At 55.7% G+C, this 18,134-nt stretch overlaps 1 protein-coding gene across 1 annotated transcript; it reads right to left on the reverse strand.

The window, feature by feature from the left end:
* Positions 1 to 5,666: 5,666 nt before the first annotated feature.
* Positions 5,667 to 18,134, reverse strand: PHYHIP (phytanoyl-CoA 2-hydroxylase interacting protein). The gene is made up of 5 exons (XM_019966303.2): positions 17,628 to 18,134; positions 13,974 to 14,167; positions 12,392 to 12,566; positions 9,975 to 10,092; positions 5,667 to 7,812 (listed from the first exon to the last, which is right to left on the reverse strand). The coding sequence occupies exons 2-5, from the start codon at positions 14,136 to 14,138 to the stop codon at positions 7,278 to 7,280; spliced, it is 993 nt and encodes a 330-aa protein (XP_019821862.1). The 5' UTR covers positions 14,139 to 14,167; positions 17,628 to 18,134; the 3' UTR covers positions 5,667 to 7,277.

Here is an 18,134-nt window from a genome sequence, read left to right on the forward strand (position 1 = left end):
GTGTCCTGTGCCAGAGGCTGTCTGGGATGTGGGGATGGCGGTGGAGGGGGGTGGTGAGGGCGCACATCTTCCAGATGTGAGTCTGGGGCCGGCGGATAGCCAGGACACCTGGCCTCGCCGGCTGCCCTTCCTGCCTTGATTCCAGGGCCCCTGAGAGTGTGATTTCACACTGGGGCACACACAGATACAGATGCCTTGCACACTTGAGCCTGTAGACGCCCCCGTACCTCATAACTCTCCCACACAACCCAAGGGGCAGAACAGAATGTTCTGTAAAGCGGCTGTACAATGGGAAGGAAGGAGGTATGTCAATGGGATGATGGCGTGTGTCTGTCTAGACGGTGTCCAGCGGGGTCTTCTGTCTCTGGGTCTGGGTGGTAGGCTAGAAGAGCCCACCACCCAGACCCAGAGTACCATCATGGGCCAGAGCAGATCCATCAGTCAGCTCCCAGTACCTTCCTTCCTGAAGGTCAGACCCCTGAGTGCTGGCCCCTTGGGACCATCTCTCTTCCGGGAGACAAGAGCCAGACACTAGGCAGCCACAGAGCAAACATTCCAGCTCTGGCTCCCTCTCCCGAGGCAACCCATGGCTGTGTCATGTCTGGCCTCTCCTTCCTGCCTCTGCCTTCTCCCTCCCCAGCCAACCGTGAGGTACAGACCTCAGACCTGTCTCCCCAGAGGCCAGCAGGAGAGAAATCACATCCCTGCTCCTTCCTTTCAAAGGACCCTCTCTCCCTACTTTCCGTGGATCTCACAGGGAAAGAAAACCCAGAGAGGACCCAGCTTCCCTGCCTAGACTGGCTACTCCCAGATTCCAGAGCAAGCCAGTGGTCTGCTCCAAGCCTTGGGGCTCCCTGAGGGCCTCCAGTGGGACTGTGGGTCTTTTCCTGGCCCTAGACTTCTCCCTATAGCAGAGTCAGATGTGCCAGATACTAAATCTGGACTCTGGGGTGGGGGGACCCACCCTCAGGGAACAGTATGGAGTGTTGCATCCCATGCTAAGTCACTTCAGTCGTGTCCAACTCTGTGCGACCCCATAGATGGCAGCCCACCAGGCTCCCCATCCCTGGGATTCTCCAGGCAAGAACACTGGAGTGGGCTGCCATTTCCTTCTCCAATGCATGAAAGTGAAAAGTGAAAGTGAAGTCGCTCAGTCGTGTCCGACTCTTAGCGACCCCATGGACTGCAGCCCACCAGGCTCCTCCGTCCATGGGATTTTCCAGAGTACTGGAGTGGGGTGCCATTGCCTTCTCTGGTTGCATCCCATACTGGTCCTTTAAACAATGGAAACCAGGCACATGGCTAGTGTCCCATGTGCAAGTAGGCTGATGTGACCCCATGGCCAGGCTGCGGCCCTCTCTTCTAGTCCTGACTGCAGGTGAGGGAATAGGTGATGGTTGGAGGGCCAGCTGGGTCCCAGGCTGTGATGTCATGACCAGAATGTTCAGCACAGCCCAGAGGACCATGAACAGAACAGAAAGGCCCCCAAACCATTTGGAGCCGCCCGGGCATCTCATCTGGACACTTTGCCAACCAACCTGGGCTCAGCTCTGCAGCAGAGTTCATCATCAGTGGTCCCAGCTCCCCTCACCAGCACCCCTGGGTTGCTCTGAAGCTCAGAGGACCACACTCTTGGTACAAGCCACATGTGTGAAGGGAGCCAGGATCCTAGCCCAGGTCCAGTCTGTAGGGCAGAGAGTACCCCATCCTCCCCCCAGGTCAGCACAGCCAGACGCAGGTCAGCACAGCCAGACGCAGGTCAGCACAGCCGGACGCAGGTCAGGACTGACCCACACAGCTGCCCAGGGGACCCATTCCTAGGCTCCATCACCGCCATAGACTCGGGCCCCTCTAATGAGCCAGGGGCCTGTGCTGGTTGGGCCCTCCATCTTCCCTGGGCCCCTCTTCCCGGAGGCTACCTCTGGGTAGTGAAGGCTGCTTGGGAGCTGGCAGCAGGCCATTGATACACATTCCAGAACTTAATGAATGATTCTCCAGACCCAGCCCATCCTCACCTTCTGGCTGCTTGCAGGCTTCAAGACTAGATGAACCTCAATGCAGCTGCCCAATCGTTCAGGTGATTCCACGTCAGAGGACAGAACCCTTCCAATTCCAACTGTCCCCAAGCCCTTGAGATCCCCCTGAGGTCCCCTGGTCCTGAGTGTGTGGCCAGCAGCAGAATAATTAGAATGATCCTGTCCCAGAGGGTGCTTCCAGCCTGGAAACCCAGGTGGAGATAACCCCAAACCCTGGAGCCCCAGGCTCTCCTCTCCGGGTGCACTTCTCTAACCCCTGGGGGACATAGCCAGCCCTGGCCTGGCAGTCAGGAGACCTAGCTCTGCCTTGCTTCGTCCTGTGATGTTGGCCAGTTTGTCCCCTCTCTGGGCTTCTGCTCCCCAGTCTGTCATCTTTCCCCAGCAACCCTTCCTGTCAGGGTGTAGTTTCCAAGAGTCAGGCTCCTGAGGCAGCTGGGGGCTTCCAGGGCCAACTGTTGGCTCAAGTGCAGATGAAGGAAGGTTGGATACCCCTCACTGCTCCCTCACTCCTTTTTGCCCCTCTGTTTCCCTTTGCTGCACTCTAACCCCATATGCTTCTCGGTCTTGAATGTAACACAGCCAGTTTCTGGACTTCCTGGGCGGTCCAGTGGTTAAGACTCTGCGCTTTCAATGCAGGGTGTGCAGGATCAATCCATGGTCAGGGAACTAAGATCCCACGCGCTGAGAGGCATGGCCAAAAGAAGTTTGAAAATAAATAAAATATGATAAAATAAGAACATAGACGATTTTGAATACAAGCTTTCCCATTTGGTGACTGTGTGTCCCTGGATGAGTCATTTAACTGCTCTGAACCTTGGTTTCTTCATCTTGACCCAAAGGATGATAACAGAGAGAAAGGAAGAGATACACATTGAAGGGAGCCTGTCAAAGCGCCTAGCAAATAGGCACTCTGTAAATGGGTCTTCTTTTCCTGTCATCCACCGAACAATTCTCCAGTTTCCGGATGACGTGTTTCCTGCGCTAAAAGGAAACGTCTGGGTTCACCAGTCTCCAGTCGTGCTTTAGGAGTTGAGCGCAGAACCGCATCTGTCTGCCAGAAAGGGCAATGCTTATGCCACAGCAGGGCGGGGCTTGCAGGGCGGCAGGCGACATATTTCTTTCTAAGCTGGTAGACTTTCTGGGCACCTCCCAAGTCACACCCTGTGCTTGACTGTCCCCACACACAAGACTGATTCTAGAATCTGTGAAGAGATCTGCTGTCCCAGTTTGCAAAAATAGTAGTGCCTGACTCGGGAGCAGCTAGATGTTTCTCCCAGAGTCAGGAGGCCCCCAACCCAGGCCCCCCAACCCTGCTGACCAGTCTGCTTCTCCTGCTCCACCTCCCTCCCACCCTCCCAACCCTCCCCTCCCCCATCCCAGGAACATCTGGTTCCAATCTCTTCCAGATGCTGTGGCCAAGCTGTTTTATGGCCAATCACCTCAGCTCAGCTTCCTGAAGGCCTCCCTCCATTTCGGGGAATGGTCCCTCCTCGTCCTCTTCCTTGGAACCCCTACCACCTCTTTTCCTAACATGGAGAAGAGACGCATGTCAGAGCCAGACGAAACTGCGAGGGTCCTCGGAACTGGCGCCTTTTCTCCCACTTCCTTGGAGGGGGCCTGTCATCCATCCAGGATTAAAAAAAAAGATGCTACTCCAGGGGGAAAGGAACAGATAGGAAATTATAGGTATATGTCTGGGCAGAGGAGACTGCGTATGTGTGTGAGTCTCTGTACGTGTGTATGTGTGTGTATGCATGTGTGTGTGGTGGAGGGTTAGGAGTGTGTGAGGCCATGTCCATGTGTTGGGTGTGTCTGTGTTTATACCTGCACAGCAAAATCCCACCTGTAACCTGGAAGTGCCCTTTGGTGGCCAGCCCCCCACTGTCCCTCCCTGACTGCACTGGAGCAGGGCTAACTTGGAGCCCCTCTGCTGGACAGTGGTTGCTGCAGTCTAAGGTTGTTCTTCACCTTGCAGCTCTCTGTGGTCACCAAGGCTGTCTTCCATATCCAGCCCAGGGAAGCAGTGTGTGTGCGTGTGTGAGTGCACATGTAGACCTCTCCTTCTACCAGGTCAGATTAGAGGGACACTGATCAAAAGGGACCCCAGGGCAGACTATTGGACAGGTGCCTGGAGCAATGCCGGAGTGCCAGAGAGTGGCCATCTGGGGAGAACCAAGAAGAGGCTCTCCGGAGGAAACCTATATGCAACCCCACCACCACCTCTGCTTCACCTGGCTTCTTCATCTTCCACTAAGAGGACCCTGAAAGCCAATCTCTTCTCCTAAAAACCCACAAAGGATCTGCAAAAGGAAGATTGAAGCCTGTCCCTCTCGGGGACACTGAAAACCACTCAGGTCCTGCCCAGAGGTGGAAGGATGGACCCTGGAGGTCACCGCCCCATCTTTAGAACCCTGTGCACGCCAAGTCACTTCAGTTGTGTCTGACTCTTTCTGACCCCCATGGACTGTAGCCTGCCAGGCTCCTCTGTCCATGGGATTCTCCAGGCAAGAATACTGGAGTGGGTTACCATGCCCTCCTCCAGGGGATCTTCCCGACCCGGATCAAACCCATGTCTCTTATGTCTGCTGCCTTGGTGGGAGGGTTCTTTACCACTAGTCCCACCTGGGAAGCCATCCTAAAACCCTGGGCTCCGAATATTCCCCGCTACGCCTTTAAAATGAGCTTCCTTGGCACTTTTGACTCCACAGTGCCCCCTGGTGTTATCCAGGAGCTAGGCATGGTCTTGATAGACGAGAAGCTCTGTGGAGACCATCCTGAAGGCGGCTGTGACAGAGATCTGCCCCACCCCTGTCTTACAGTCCCAGGGGATTCCTGGCATACACTGGGGAGTCAGGCAGTGAAATAGGAAGATTCTAGCTTCTAAATCAAATCCAGGGCATTGCTACCTACTGGCTGTTAGACACGGGCAAGCCTTTTAACCTCCTTGTGCCTCAGTTTCTTCATCTGTTAAATAGGAATCATGGAGGGTGGGGGACTAAAGGAGTTGTGTGTGAAAGCACCTGGCTGGATGCCTGGGCACATAGTAGGCCCTCGGGAAGCGGCATTTACCCTTCAGCTTTCCTTCCTGGTGTAAGGAGGCCAGGCCCCAAGCTTTGGATGACACATGTTCATTTAGCCCTGAGCCAAGCAGTGTCACGGAGGTGACTCTAATTTTTCTGGAGCTTTTCCACTCCAGCAGAGGATCATTTTAATAAGTCCATAATAACAGACACAGAGGTGACTCAGATCCACAAACGAGGAGCCCTGCTGGGGAGGGGACACTTGGGCTCTGGGGGAGGGGAACTCAGTGGCTTGTGGGGCTGATGCAGTCCAGGTGGCTGCAGTGGGAGGGGCTCCAAACAGGGGGCCTGTGGACCTGCGTCACGCTTCCAGATTGCTACAGGTTCTCCCCAAAGAGGCCTCAGTTTTCCTATCTGCAAAGTGCAGAGTAGCACCACACTGACCTCCAACGTCCTTCCCAAGCTGGAGATGTGGCTCTGCTTTCAGAGCCCTGGCTCCCACAGTGAGTCCGGAACACCCTTGGAAAGGATTCCAGGTGGCCTGTCCGAGCTCCTCTGACTTTACAGTTTGTCCACCCCTCCCTTCCCAGAGCCCAAGGAAAGGCAGGGCTCTCAGGCCATGGTGGTTTATTGATGCAAGCACAGCACAGGTGGGTGTGCCCCCAGCCCAGGGCAGACACAGGGCCAGGGGAGGGGCAGCGGGCCACCCCCTCAGCGAGGGGAAAGGGCCTGGGGCCCACGTCCTCTCCTCCATGCACCTCCCACGGCCCCCAGCCCTGATCCAGGCCACAAAGACAGATGACCACACCATTCCCTGTGGCTACAGAAGAGGCCACCAGCTGTCCCATTCGCCCGCTCACTGAGATATGGCCTTGTTGGCCCGCTGCCCCCTTCTGTCTTTCATCACAGAAGTCCGCTGTCACTGTGGAGGCTGCTCTCCTTCACCTGGCATCCTTCTGCCATCCCTCAAACAGCTGGATGCATTAGCTGACACCTCTCCTCATCACCCACCAGGTCTGCTGTCTCCATGGTCCACACTCACTGCTCCCATGACCCGTACAAAAGTAGGAAAGAGGTGAAAACACTGAATGGCCCGGGAAAGACTTCACCAAGAACTCCCCAGGGAAGGGGCTCTCCGCCAGGAGGCTGGCTTCGCGGTGAGGTGAGGAGCCAACAGTGCCGGGGGGCGCGGGCGCGAGGTGGGGGGGCGCAGGGAAGCCACGGTCCAGATGACACGCAGGCACAGTACAGTGGCGGCGCCCCGGCAGAGTGAGCGAGCAAGCGCGCAGCCAGGTAGGGTACCAGGGCCCTGTGGGAACGCCCTCGCTTCCAGTTCCACGCCGGGACCCCTCGGCGTGAGGCCATCCACTCCCAGCTGAGGAAGGGGTCCCTCTGGGTCTCAGGGGTCTCTGGCCCCCTCCTCGACCCCAGTGGCTGCCACTGCACACCCCAGCACTCTGAGCAAGGGAGAAAGTCCGCTGGGATTTACACCATCTCCAGGCAGAAGAAGGGGAACCCCCCCCAGCAGCCAGGTACCCCCAAAGCCAAGAGAAAGAGGGCCCTTTTTTAGAGGGCAGGTGGAGAAGGAGAGGGACGGCTCTCCCCATGCAGGAAGAGGGTGTTCCAGGGCAAGGAATAACTGGGTGGAGTTGGGGTGGGGGGGTCACAGCTGTGCAGGAGACTATTTATAGAGGGAGAGGGTGGGGCCTGCAGTAGGACGCCCCCAAAGCCCGGCTCGTGAGGGAGGGGGCATTCTGTGATTGGCCCTGAATGGGGTGGGTGGGGCTAAGGAAGAACACGCCCACAGCTCTCGGCTCACCTCTGGAGGCAGGCAAGCTACAGGTGAGTCTTGCGAGGGAAGGCTTCCGTGGAAGAACCCTAGAGGGGCAGGTCTCCTGAGATGGAGACCTGGCATGAGGCAAGAAATAACAGGGCAGGGAAACCAAAGGAAAGGGGAAGTCTCCAGAAATCCACCCGCCCTCCCCACCAACCTGCTGAGGCTAAGAAGCCTTCCCAATTCGGCCAGGCATGGGCAGGCCATGCCTGCCAAGGGACCACCCTCCGTTGCTTCTAATGCCCTGGGGAAGGGAAGGGAAGAGGGAGATGGATGGCGTGGAGGGAGCAGGGGGGCAAGGGAGAGAAAGCCAGCTCCCTGCGTTTATGCCACCCATCACCACCCTGCTTGCCATCTCTCCCTAACTCCCTGGCTCCCCAGGAGTCCCTAGCGGCCCACGCTGATGTTGCAGGTCTTGCAGCTGGGGTCTTTCTTGGCGTCGGCGGTGGACAGGCTCATCAGCTGGTGCCCGCTGATCTCCCCCAGGGTGCCCAGGGACAGGTCAACCGGCTCGGTGTAGATGATCTCCAGGATGAGGTCCTGGGCATGGCGGAAGACCAGCTCCCCATCCTCCACGCTGCAGGTCAGGAACTTGTTGCAGGCAATGTCCAGGAGAGGCAGACGGTCGCGGCAGAAGCGGTCCCCCAGAGAACCCTTGGGGGCCAGCACCAGGATGGCATAGTGGTAGGCCGTGTACATACAGTAGAAGTCCGCAAAGTAGAGGTTGGTGCTGGGGTTGAAAAGGCGCTGGGCGGGGATCTGGAAGCGCCAGCGGCCGTAGGGGGAGTCCTGCGGGGGCTGGCCAGTGTTGAACTCCGTATTGCAGCTGAAGAAGACACCGTGGAGCATGCCGCTGGTTGGGGAGCCGTGGCTGCCGCTGTTGTCCTTCAGGTAGGGTTGCAGCATGTTCCCGCAGTGGGTCCTGCCCACCGCAGGGGGAAAATAAATGCCAAGAGGAAGAGAAAGTGCTTTTGGTTAGCTGGACTGAGGCTTGGCCGCTGTGGTGTGACCAAGAAGGAAGTCAGCCCAGCTCTCAGTTCTCCCACCAGCTACCGCCTCCACCAGTCACAAATAGAACATTCCAGAAGGCAAGAGAAGGGATGGGGCTGATCCAGCCCACTCCTTCACGGAGAAGAGATTTGAACCTGCCACTCCCCAGCTTAAAACCCTTTTGATGGGGCTTGCACAAAAAAGCAAGATCGGGAAGATCTGGTCTTTCTTGTCCCACCTCCTACCACCCCCACACTCACAGGTAACACCCTCCAGCCATGCAAGAACCCCACCCCAGGTCTTTCCTGCCTCTGTACCTTTGCAGTGCTCTTCCCTCTGCCTGAACTGCCTTTTCTACCTTTTCCCACCTGGCCTGGCAAACTTCTAACCATCCTGCAAAGTCCAAAACAGGTGTCCCCTCCCTTCTCCTCTAAAACCTTCCAGGGACTTCCCTGGTGGTCCAGTGGTTAAGAATCTGCCTTCCAGTGCAGGGTGTGTGGGCTCAATCCCAAGTTGGGGAACTAAAATCCCATGGGCCTCGGGGCAACTAAACCTGTGCACTACAACTAGAGAGTCTGCACACTGCAAAAAAATATCCCACGTGATGCAACTAAGACCCGAGGTAGCCAAAAAAAAAAAAAAAAAAAAAACCTTCCAGGAACAGCAAACACTTGTATTCAACAAAATTTGGACTGCTTACTGTGTGCAGGGCACTGACCTTTACTCAGCAATCACACACACTTACTACATTCCATCCGGCTGTACTGTCCCCTTGATAGACTCAGGTTTGCAGGAGCGGGGGCTATGCCTTTATTCTTTTTTTTTTCTTTTGGCTACACTCTACAGCATGCAGTGATCTTAGTTCCCTGACCAGGGATTGAACCCTGCAGTGCTATCATGGAGTCTTAACCACTGGACCACCAGAGAAGTCCCTATTCATCTTTATATTCCAGCATATATGGATGCTCTGCGTCTCTCCCTTGCTTGCTGATAGAGGAGCCCAAACTGGGCCAGTGTCCTCCCCACTCACCTACTGCCTCCCTTCTTTAGTATAAACACAGAAGACCCCCTGGGGTCAGGTCAGAATGCCCCACCCCAGCAGACTGCCGTGATAAAAACAGTAACAGCGGCAGCTTGCCCTGGCCCAGCCTTAGAAGGACTTGGAGCCGTATCAGGCAGCGAAGAGTGGATGGGCAGCCCCTGGCCCTTCTGGCCCTCTGGGCCTCAGTCTCCCCATTTGTAGGCTTAGAGTGTTGGATCAAATCACCAATTTTCAGATATGTTAAAAATACTTCAAACATTCAAGCAGAGCCCCTCTTGTATCCCCCAAGGAAATTATACACAGGCAGGCAGAGGCAACAAACCTGAAGCTGCCCTGGCTGGATGATGGGGGTGGGGCTCACCCGGCCTCATCCTCTGAGTTCCTCACTAACCCTTCAGCACCACCCTAGGATGCCCTGAGATCCTTCCCCGGAGCCTCCAGGCTTCCCAGCACACAGTTTGAAGATCACGACCCTTCTTGCTCAGAATCCTCTCACTCTGTGTTCCCCTCACCACCTCCCTTGAGACCAGGGCCTGAATTGGAGGGACAGCTGACCTGTAGCCTTGTGTGCATGCGTGCTCAGTCACGTCCAACTCTTTGTGAACCCATGGACTGTAGCCTGCCAGGCTCCTCTGTCCATGGGATTTCCCAGGCAGGGATACTGGAGTGGGTTGCCATTTCCTTCTCCAGGGGACCTTCCTGACCCAGGGATCAAACCCACATCTCCTGTGTCTCCTGCATTGGCAAGTGAATTCTTTACCACTGTGCCACCTGGAAAGCCCAACCTGTAGCCTTAGAGCTCAGCAAAAGGGAGGATTAAACCCAGGACCTCATTCACTCAGGCTTGTTAGTGCAGTGCCTCCAAGCAGCCCCATTCTGAAGCCCCTTTCCTTCTCTGGAGCCCAACACCCCCCCTCCCCCCGAACCAGCCTGGGATATAGGGCGATGGTGAGGACACCAGAGGAGGGTCTGGCAACTAACAGGGTGGAGGTAACCTCAGAGGGCCAGGGTAGTGGGCAGAGCCGCGGCAGGAAGTCCAGAGCTGGCCGTACCTGGCGTGCTGGAAGTACTCCTTGTGATGGTTGCGGTAGAAGACAGAGAAGCGGAGCATGCGGCCTGCAATCTGCTCAGCCTTCTCCTGTAGCTGGGCCAGGTGCTCCTTGGCATAATCTGCAAGAGTCCAGGTGGGTGAGCTGAGGGCCAGGCGGGGGATCACAGCTTCCCCCTCAGATCACCCACTGCCCCCAGGGTGCAGGGGAAACCAGACAGTCACAGTACCTGGGACCAGAAAGGACTACCTGGCCTGGCTGGGAACTTGGGCAGCTGGAAGCTGTCTGTCCTGTCACCTCAATGCCCTGTGACCAGAGGCTCAGGGCTCTGCACTAGAAAAGGGCAGAGGGCTGCCCAGTTATACAATCATGTCGAGGGACCCAGAGACTGTAATCCCAGACCATTTTCATGTGAAAAGAGAACCAAGAGGCAAAAGATTGAGAGGAAAGAATCTGAGGTCCTTTGGAGAGAGCCCCTCAAATCCAGCAGGTATGAGCCTGTCCACACCACTATATGGAAGTCAGGGGTAATTTCAGGACAGCAAGGAGATCAAACCAGTCAATCCTAAAGGAAATCAATCCTGAATATTCATTGGAAGGACTGATGCTGAAGCTCCAATACTTTGGCCACCTGATACGAAGAGCCGACTCATTGGAAAAGACCCTGATGCTGGGAAAGATTGGAGGCAGGAGGAGAAAGGGGGGACAGAATGAGATGATTGGATGGCATCACCAGCTCAATGGACATGAGTTTGAGAAAACTCAGGGAGATCATGAAGGACAGCGAAGACTGGCATGCTGCTGTTCTTGGGGTTGCAAAGAGTCAGACACGACTTAGCAACTGAACAATAACTGAGGGGAAACTGCAGACAACTGAGGGAAAGAAAGGGTTAGGGGCAATGACTCTGCCTCAGCATCCCAGGAGAAAGGAGGAAGGCTGGAAACAGAATGGTAAAACTAGACTGGATGGGCCAGGCCAGAGGCTAGGGCTGTGGGGTCCAGGCAGGGCTGCTGCTCATCTAGACAGCACCTTTGAACGAAGCAGGAAAAGCTGCCCTTTCCTCTTTGCTAATGCAGCCCTGGCCAGGGCGCTGCATTGACAAGAGAAGGAGGAACTGGATTGCAGCCATCCCCAGCTCCCAAGTTTGAATGAACTCCCACTGCATGTAGAGTTCTGGGGTACACCAAGAGACTTTCCCTGCAAGGTGCAGGAGTACCTCCAGAGAGTGGGGTTTTGAAGCCAAGTTAAGGAGAAAAACAGCACTCAAAAGAGAAAGGCAGGTCAAGGAGAGCTGGGGCACAGACCTTGGCAGAGGATGGAGTCAGCAGCTTCTGAGGCCTGAGGCTAAGGATGTTCCTGCCCCTTCCTTGTGACAGGGGAAGATCTGGAGCAATTCTCACGTGGACAACAAAAGAATAGAAGATTGTGGGGCAGATCCTGGGTCACCAGTGACTCAATACGCAGAAGCCCCAGTGTCTGTTCATGTTGGAGTTTGCAAGTTAATAGGCAAATTTGCGGGGCCGTTTTCTGAGGCTGAGTGGAGGCTCAAGACAAACAAAATGTGATGGTCCCACCAGTGTCCATCAACCAATGATCAATAAACAAAATGTGGTCCATCCACACAATGGGGTGTTATTGAGCTTTAAAAAGGAAAGAAATTCTGACACATGCTACAACACGGATGAACCTTGAAGACATTTTGCCAAATGAATAAGCCAGTCACAGAAGTGCAAATACTGTATGATTCCCTTCATATGAGATACTGGACTGTAGCCAGCCAGGCTCCTCTGTCCATGGGATTCTCCAGGCAAGAATACTGGAGTGGGTTGCCATTCCCTTCTCCAGGGCATCTTCCCAACCTAGGGATTGAACCCAGGTCTCCTGCATTGGGAGGCAGATTCTTAACTGTCTTAGCCACAGGGAAGTCCCATATGAGATACTGAGAGTTGTCAAATTTACAAAAAGAGTAAGGGTGGTTTCTGGGGCATTTAATGAAGGGGAAAGGTAAGTTGTTTTTTAAGGGGGCATAATGTTTCAGCTTGGGAAGATGAAAATTTTCTAGACATGGATTGTGTGCCAACATGAACATACTTAATCCTGCTGGACTGTCCATTGAAAAATGGTTAAGGTGGTAAGTTTCTGTTATGTGTGATTTCCCACACTTATGCTTGCTCCAGGCCAGAGAAGTACCTCCATCCCTTTCCAGAAGTGGTATGGTCAATGCAATTAGCAGTGCTCGCATCTGCCTCCTGCATCAGACTGCAGGCTTTGGGGTGGCAGGAGTGGGTCTCATCCACCGTGTCAGCCAGAGCATGGTGCCTACATACAGCAGGAGTTGCTAAATGCATGCTGGGTTAAGAGGAAGCCCCCTCCTGACCATCGCTAAATCAGCCAAAGCAGCCGGACAGCAGAACCTCACCCCCAGTGCAGAACTCGACCGTCTCACTCCAGCCAGACACCAGGTACTCCCCGTCGCTCTGCTTCACAGCAGTCTGCACTGCCACACTGTATTCAGTGCGGGGACTCAGGAACCAGTGGCCTCTCACCGTCATAGGCAGTGGCACAGCCTTGGCAACAAGCTTGGTGGGGACATCCTGAGAAGTGAGGTGCAGACAGAGAGCCAAGAGTCAAACTGGAGGTCACATCCACCCTTGGCATTCCCCCAGGCCTCTCACTCCCCCGATGGCCACCTTCCTGTTGAAGATAGCCGGAGTCTTAAGGACTCAATGGCTCGGTGCCCTGGCCACCATTTTCCTGCAGAAGCAAGCAGTGGCCATTGGGAAGGCCGTACAGATCCTCCCTGGCCTCCACCTGCTTAACCCCTGATGCCCGTTCTCTTGGGAACGGAGGAGAAAGGCCACTGGGGTGGAGGCCTGCAAAGTTGAGGGCGGTGAGACCTTCATTTTCGAGGGACACCTCGAGAGCGCTGCACACTGCAGCGCCGTCTCCACGGCAACGGCAAATGCTGAGAAGCCAGGGAGGAAAGGAAAATATGCCTTCTTCTTTGGGGGGAGGAGGGTTAAGGGGGTGGTGTTGAACATTCACGTCACCGTGGCAACTGGCCTGCCAAAAGACACCCAGATTGGAGAGCCAGTTCCAAAGAAAGAGAGGGTGAGTAACCCACACGATGCGGTCGTCGTGGGAACCAGCTCCTTCCCACCTCACTCTTCCCCCTGCCTCTCTGCCAGCTCGCCAGCTCGAGAAGATAGAAGCCTTCCTCCTGCCCACCCCCACACTAGCTCTAACCCAGGGAAAGGACACCCCAGCCATCAGAGGGCTCACCACGCCATCTCTTTTCTAAACCCAGTGAAGGATAGCCCAGAGGGGGAGGGCAGAGAGGATCACAAGGGCCTGCATGCGTGTGTGCTCAGTCACTAAGTCGTGTCCAACTCTTTGCAACACCATGGACTGTGGCAGGCCAGTCCATAGGATTCTCTAGGCAAGAATATTAGAGTGGATTGCCATGCCCTCCTCCAGGGGATCTTCCCCACCCAGGGATCGAACCCGCCTCTCTTCTGTCTCCTGCGTTGGCAGCCAGGTTCTTTACCACTAGCGCCACCTGGAAAACCACCCCTCAGGGGCCTGAGAACCAAGCAATGGGCCCCACCCCTGCCCAAGGCCCACCCCATCAAAAACAAGGCTGTTTCCTGAGTTAGGGGCTTTGTCAGACCCCTGAGACATCCCCAGGTGTGACGTCTGTGGCCCCACCCTGGCTTTTCCCACCCCGTGTGAAGGTCCAGTCACGATGCTGATAGTGCTCTTCAAGGTATGCTGGGCCCAAGTCGAACACCACACAGACAGTTACCTCCATGAAGCCTCTCACAAGCTGGCATTATTATTATTATTATTATTCCCTTTTTACCGGGGGAAGAGAGAAGTTAAACTTTCCCAAGATTCCCCAGGAGGAGCTGGGCTGGAGTCGGGCCCTCTCTAGGCATTCTGCCGGCCCGCCTCCTTGGAGAGCAGCCTCTGGGAGGAAGCACTCTGGGCGGTGCGCTCACCCGGTGCTTGAACTTGTTGGAGTTCTTATTCTCCTTCTTGTTCAGGTCGATGAAGTAGTGGGTGACCCTCTCCAGGTCACTGTTCTCCATGGTCCAGGAGATGCGGAAGGAGTCGCAGGTGATGTTGCTGACCTCGATGCTGTGGGGCGTGGACAGCAGCTCCATGCTCCCCGCTGGTTTGGCTTCTGTGAGGACTGCGGAGGGGAAAAGAAGCTTCAGTACCTCCCTCCCTGCCCCGGAACCTCCTAGAATGTCTTGCTCCCACCATCCCTTGCCAGGTGGAACCTTGAGGAGCCTTCACTTGTACCTGCCTTGTCGGATCTGATAGGAAGATGGCATGGGGAGGGCTGGAGGGGTGGATCTGAAGGTGGGCTGGGGGGCCCCTTGGCGGGGGCTCTTGGCTCTCTCTTCGGAGGGGTCTGCAGAGCAGACGGCACCTGACAGGTGGCGGAGGCAGTGGGAATGCTGCAGACACAGGGCGGGACAGATTTGCAGCAGATGGAGCCGCGGAGGGGGCCTGCAGCCAGCAGGCGTGAACAGAGAAGGGGGGTGCCGGAGGTGCAGGAGTGGCGAGAAGATGGGCTGAGGGCGCAGCAGGCAGGGGCACCGGCAGCCCAGAGGCCTGGGTGCCAGGGCTCTCGAGCCCAGGCCCCCCTCCACCCTGGGGGTGACTCAGCAAGGATCACCACGGAGGGGCTGGGAGCACAGGCACCATGGAGATGACACGGATCCACTGGTGGCAGGAGGGGCAGCAGGCCGTAGCTCTCTTGCACCTGTAACTTTTCAACTCCATTTTTTTCTTTTTCTTTCAGCAGATCCTGTGGTTACTTGACTCTTCAGTGACTAGTTTTTAACCTTTACATCTCTTGCAGGCCAACTATGTGCTAATAATTTCACAAACATCATCTCGTGCAAGCCTCACAATTATTATTATTGTCCCTATTTTACTGATTAAATAGCTGAGGTCGGGGGTGGAGGGTGGTACTAAGATGCCAAAGGCCACTCAGCTGGAAAATGATTGGAATGCAGGTCTAATTCCACAGTCTAAGCTCTTTATCTTTAAGCTAAGGTTCTGTCCTCTTGTGTGTGTGTGTGTGTGTGTGTGCACGCGTGTGTGTGTGATGCGTGATACATGTGTTATGTGCTTGTGTATGCCAGGTGCTCATGGTTCTACTGCTATTTATTTTTCCTCTTTCCATCCTTCCCTTTCAAGGAATTGCCTTCTCTCTCACCTCTTTCTATCCCTGGCTGCTGTTCCGGGTTTGAAAGGACCACAACATCATCACTCTCACCTGTACTGTAACTGGGACAAGCTGGCTCTGGCCTTGACTTTGGCCTGGCTCAAAGGACCTCTGAAGAACAGGGTGGGGAACTGAGAGGGAGGAGGAGGTGGCGGAGGGGTGCTGTCTCTGGGCCAAGAGCACATGATCAGACTCTGCCCTGGGGTGTGTTCTCCGTCCCCCACAGAGCTCCTGCCTTCCTCAAGCCCAGTGTCAGCACACTCAGATTTCTGGGGTGTCATCTCCTTTTCTCCCTGTCTCTCTCCCTCACCCAGGCGCTAACGGTGAGGGTACCTTGTACCTTCGAAAGCAGGTACTTCTAATTATAGCTCTCATAAGATCCAACCCACACTCTCCTGTCAATTAAGCCTGCTCGGGAGCCTGGCACCTCTAAATTAACCCATGGGCTGCCTGGGTAGCAGGCACAGGGTGAAGAATATGGGTGGTGGCTCCCACCAGTCCTAGGATGTCAGCTCAGTCCTTGCTTCATCTTAGCTTTCCACCCTAAAGTGTGTGCCTGCCTGTGATGAAATGCAGCCAAATGCCGGTGGCTCTGTGTATGGGAATCCTATGGTAAATAAGCACGGTGTTGCTCCCAGGTCCACCCCCGAATCAAACAGAATGGGATGGGCGTCTAGAAACAACTGCGTGGTAATAAAACAGTTGGTAATTCATGGGGACAGGTGTGTAGCGGGGGGCAGTTGCCATCCCTCGGGCTACCAGTGAGGAGCTCCCTGGGAGACACACGTGCCCCCTCAAATGCACCCACACACATGCACCCACACACACCAACGCAGACACACACAAACACATCCCCCAGAGGGCCCAAGTGGCCGTCTCCCACCCACATGGGATGCAGTCTACGCTGACCCCGAGGGCGGACACCCACCCCTGCTCCCTTACTCCTGTTCTCATACTCTTCCCAGAGGCAGGGGCAGCCGTGTTTGGTGGTGGGATCTCCAGCACCTGGCTCTTCCTTTCCTCTCTCCAGTTCTAGAAGAGCTCAGACCTAGCTTTGGGGAGCCCATACTAGCTTTGGGGGTTGACTGTGAGTGACACTGGGAGAACAACAAAGCCAAGAGGACCAAGGATGGGTGTGCACCCAGGTCTCTAAGCCCAGATGATGGGGAAAGGCAGGGTTTGATGGACAGGCTGAGATAGCACCTGAGAAACACCCATGGTCCCATGTAATCCACCCTAAGACAAGCATTTACACACACCCACACGCAGAGGCACACGCACTGGATCTGCCCACCCACACCTACCACACATGGCTGCACACACCTCCTCAGACATCCTTGTCCTCCTCACTCACCTATGCACTAAGGTCCCCTCCACCACCTTCTGCATTCTAAGAATGTCCTACAGCTGGCTCTCCACAAGCTGTCACCTCCACACAAACCCACGCATGTTCACATCCGCAGGCTCTCACACACACGTATGCACACACGCCTTCCCACAAGCCATATTTGGGGAAGAAAGGAGGCCACAGGCACTAACATGCATGCGTGCCACCTCCGCCTTCTTGCACACACGTGTGCATTCACACACACATCAACCTCTGCCCATATTCTGGTATTCTCGCTCACGGCTCCTCCGGGCTCAAAGCCACAGACTTGGAGAATGCGTTTGTCTCTGCCAGGCTCTGCCAGCCCCATCCTTCTCATGCCAACAGGTTTGCGCACCTACGCAGGTGGACCTACCCATGGACAGAGGTTTCTGCCCACTCTCTCCACCTCCATCCCTCCTCCTGCTCCGGAGTTGTGCCTCCCCACCTAGAAACCCTCTCTGGTCGCATGCATTCCCCTCCCCCAACAACAAGCACTCCCACACACATGACAAGTGATATGTCCATCCCAAAAATATACTGCCTCACATCACCCCCAGCCCACACAGCCCCCAAGCTACTCAGATAACTGGTCCCCCACACATGGACCTTACATGCGAAAGAAACGTATGTTTCCAGACACAACACGTGTGAACATAAGTGCAGGCAGACAGAACTATGTACGCAAGCAAGCCTCTAGTCCCCTGACAAGCAAGCACTCAAGCTATACACACTGATGACTCCAGGCCGCCCGTGCCTGTTCAGAGCAGCCACTGCATGCCAGAGGGAACGCGTCCCCCCCACCCTGTCCCCAGTGGCATCGCTGACTGCAGCAGAATGGTCACGGGGTGACAGTGGTGCCCCAGGGACTGAGTCCAGCTGTGAACCCCTTTGCTGAGCGCCCAGGGAAAGGGGGACAAGGTTGTCGTTCCTGGCACTCCAGGTGGGCACCGCGGGCAACGGCGGGACCCTGGTGCCCCCGGCTCCTAGCCCCTGGCCACGTCTCTAGATTGACAGCAGGATGTTCGGGGGAGGAAGAACACTCACCTGGCTCCACCGGGCTCTGCAGAGGGAGATCTGGATGGGAGGGAAGGGAGAGACCTCTGTGTGGACGTGCTCCTCAGGCAGAGGGGCAGCAGCCGGACGTCTAGGTCACAGTCAGCAGCACTCGCTTGCTCCCCTAGCTCCTTTTGCGACTGTCAAGGAGGCTTCTTCCATGCCCCGCCTGACTCTGCAGCGCAACGCTTCTGCCCCCGGAGAGGCAATGCTCCTAGCCAGGAGAGAAGCGAGAGCGAAATCAAAGCGGCGTGGAGGAGAGAGAGGCAGAGAAGGCGAGAAAGAACGAAAGAGCCAGACCGAATCTGGCTCCACCAATGGGATCAGTGGCTGCCCAGCGTCAGGTGACAATAAGCAAGCTTGGTCCCTGCTCGCCTGGGCTGCTGGGAGGGGGGAAAGGGCAGAGGGTCTCTTAGGGAGCTCAGTCGATGTCCTTGGAGACGGTGGCAGGGATCACCTTTCCCACATGCTCCCAGGACCGGCCGCCCCCAGAAGTCT

Source organism: Bos indicus, chromosome 8, assembly GCF_029378745.1.
Source record: "Bos indicus isolate NIAB-ARS_2022 breed Sahiwal x Tharparkar chromosome 8, NIAB-ARS_B.indTharparkar_mat_pri_1.0, whole genome shotgun sequence".
NCBI lineage: Eukaryota > Metazoa > Chordata > Mammalia > Artiodactyla > Bovidae > Bos > Bos indicus.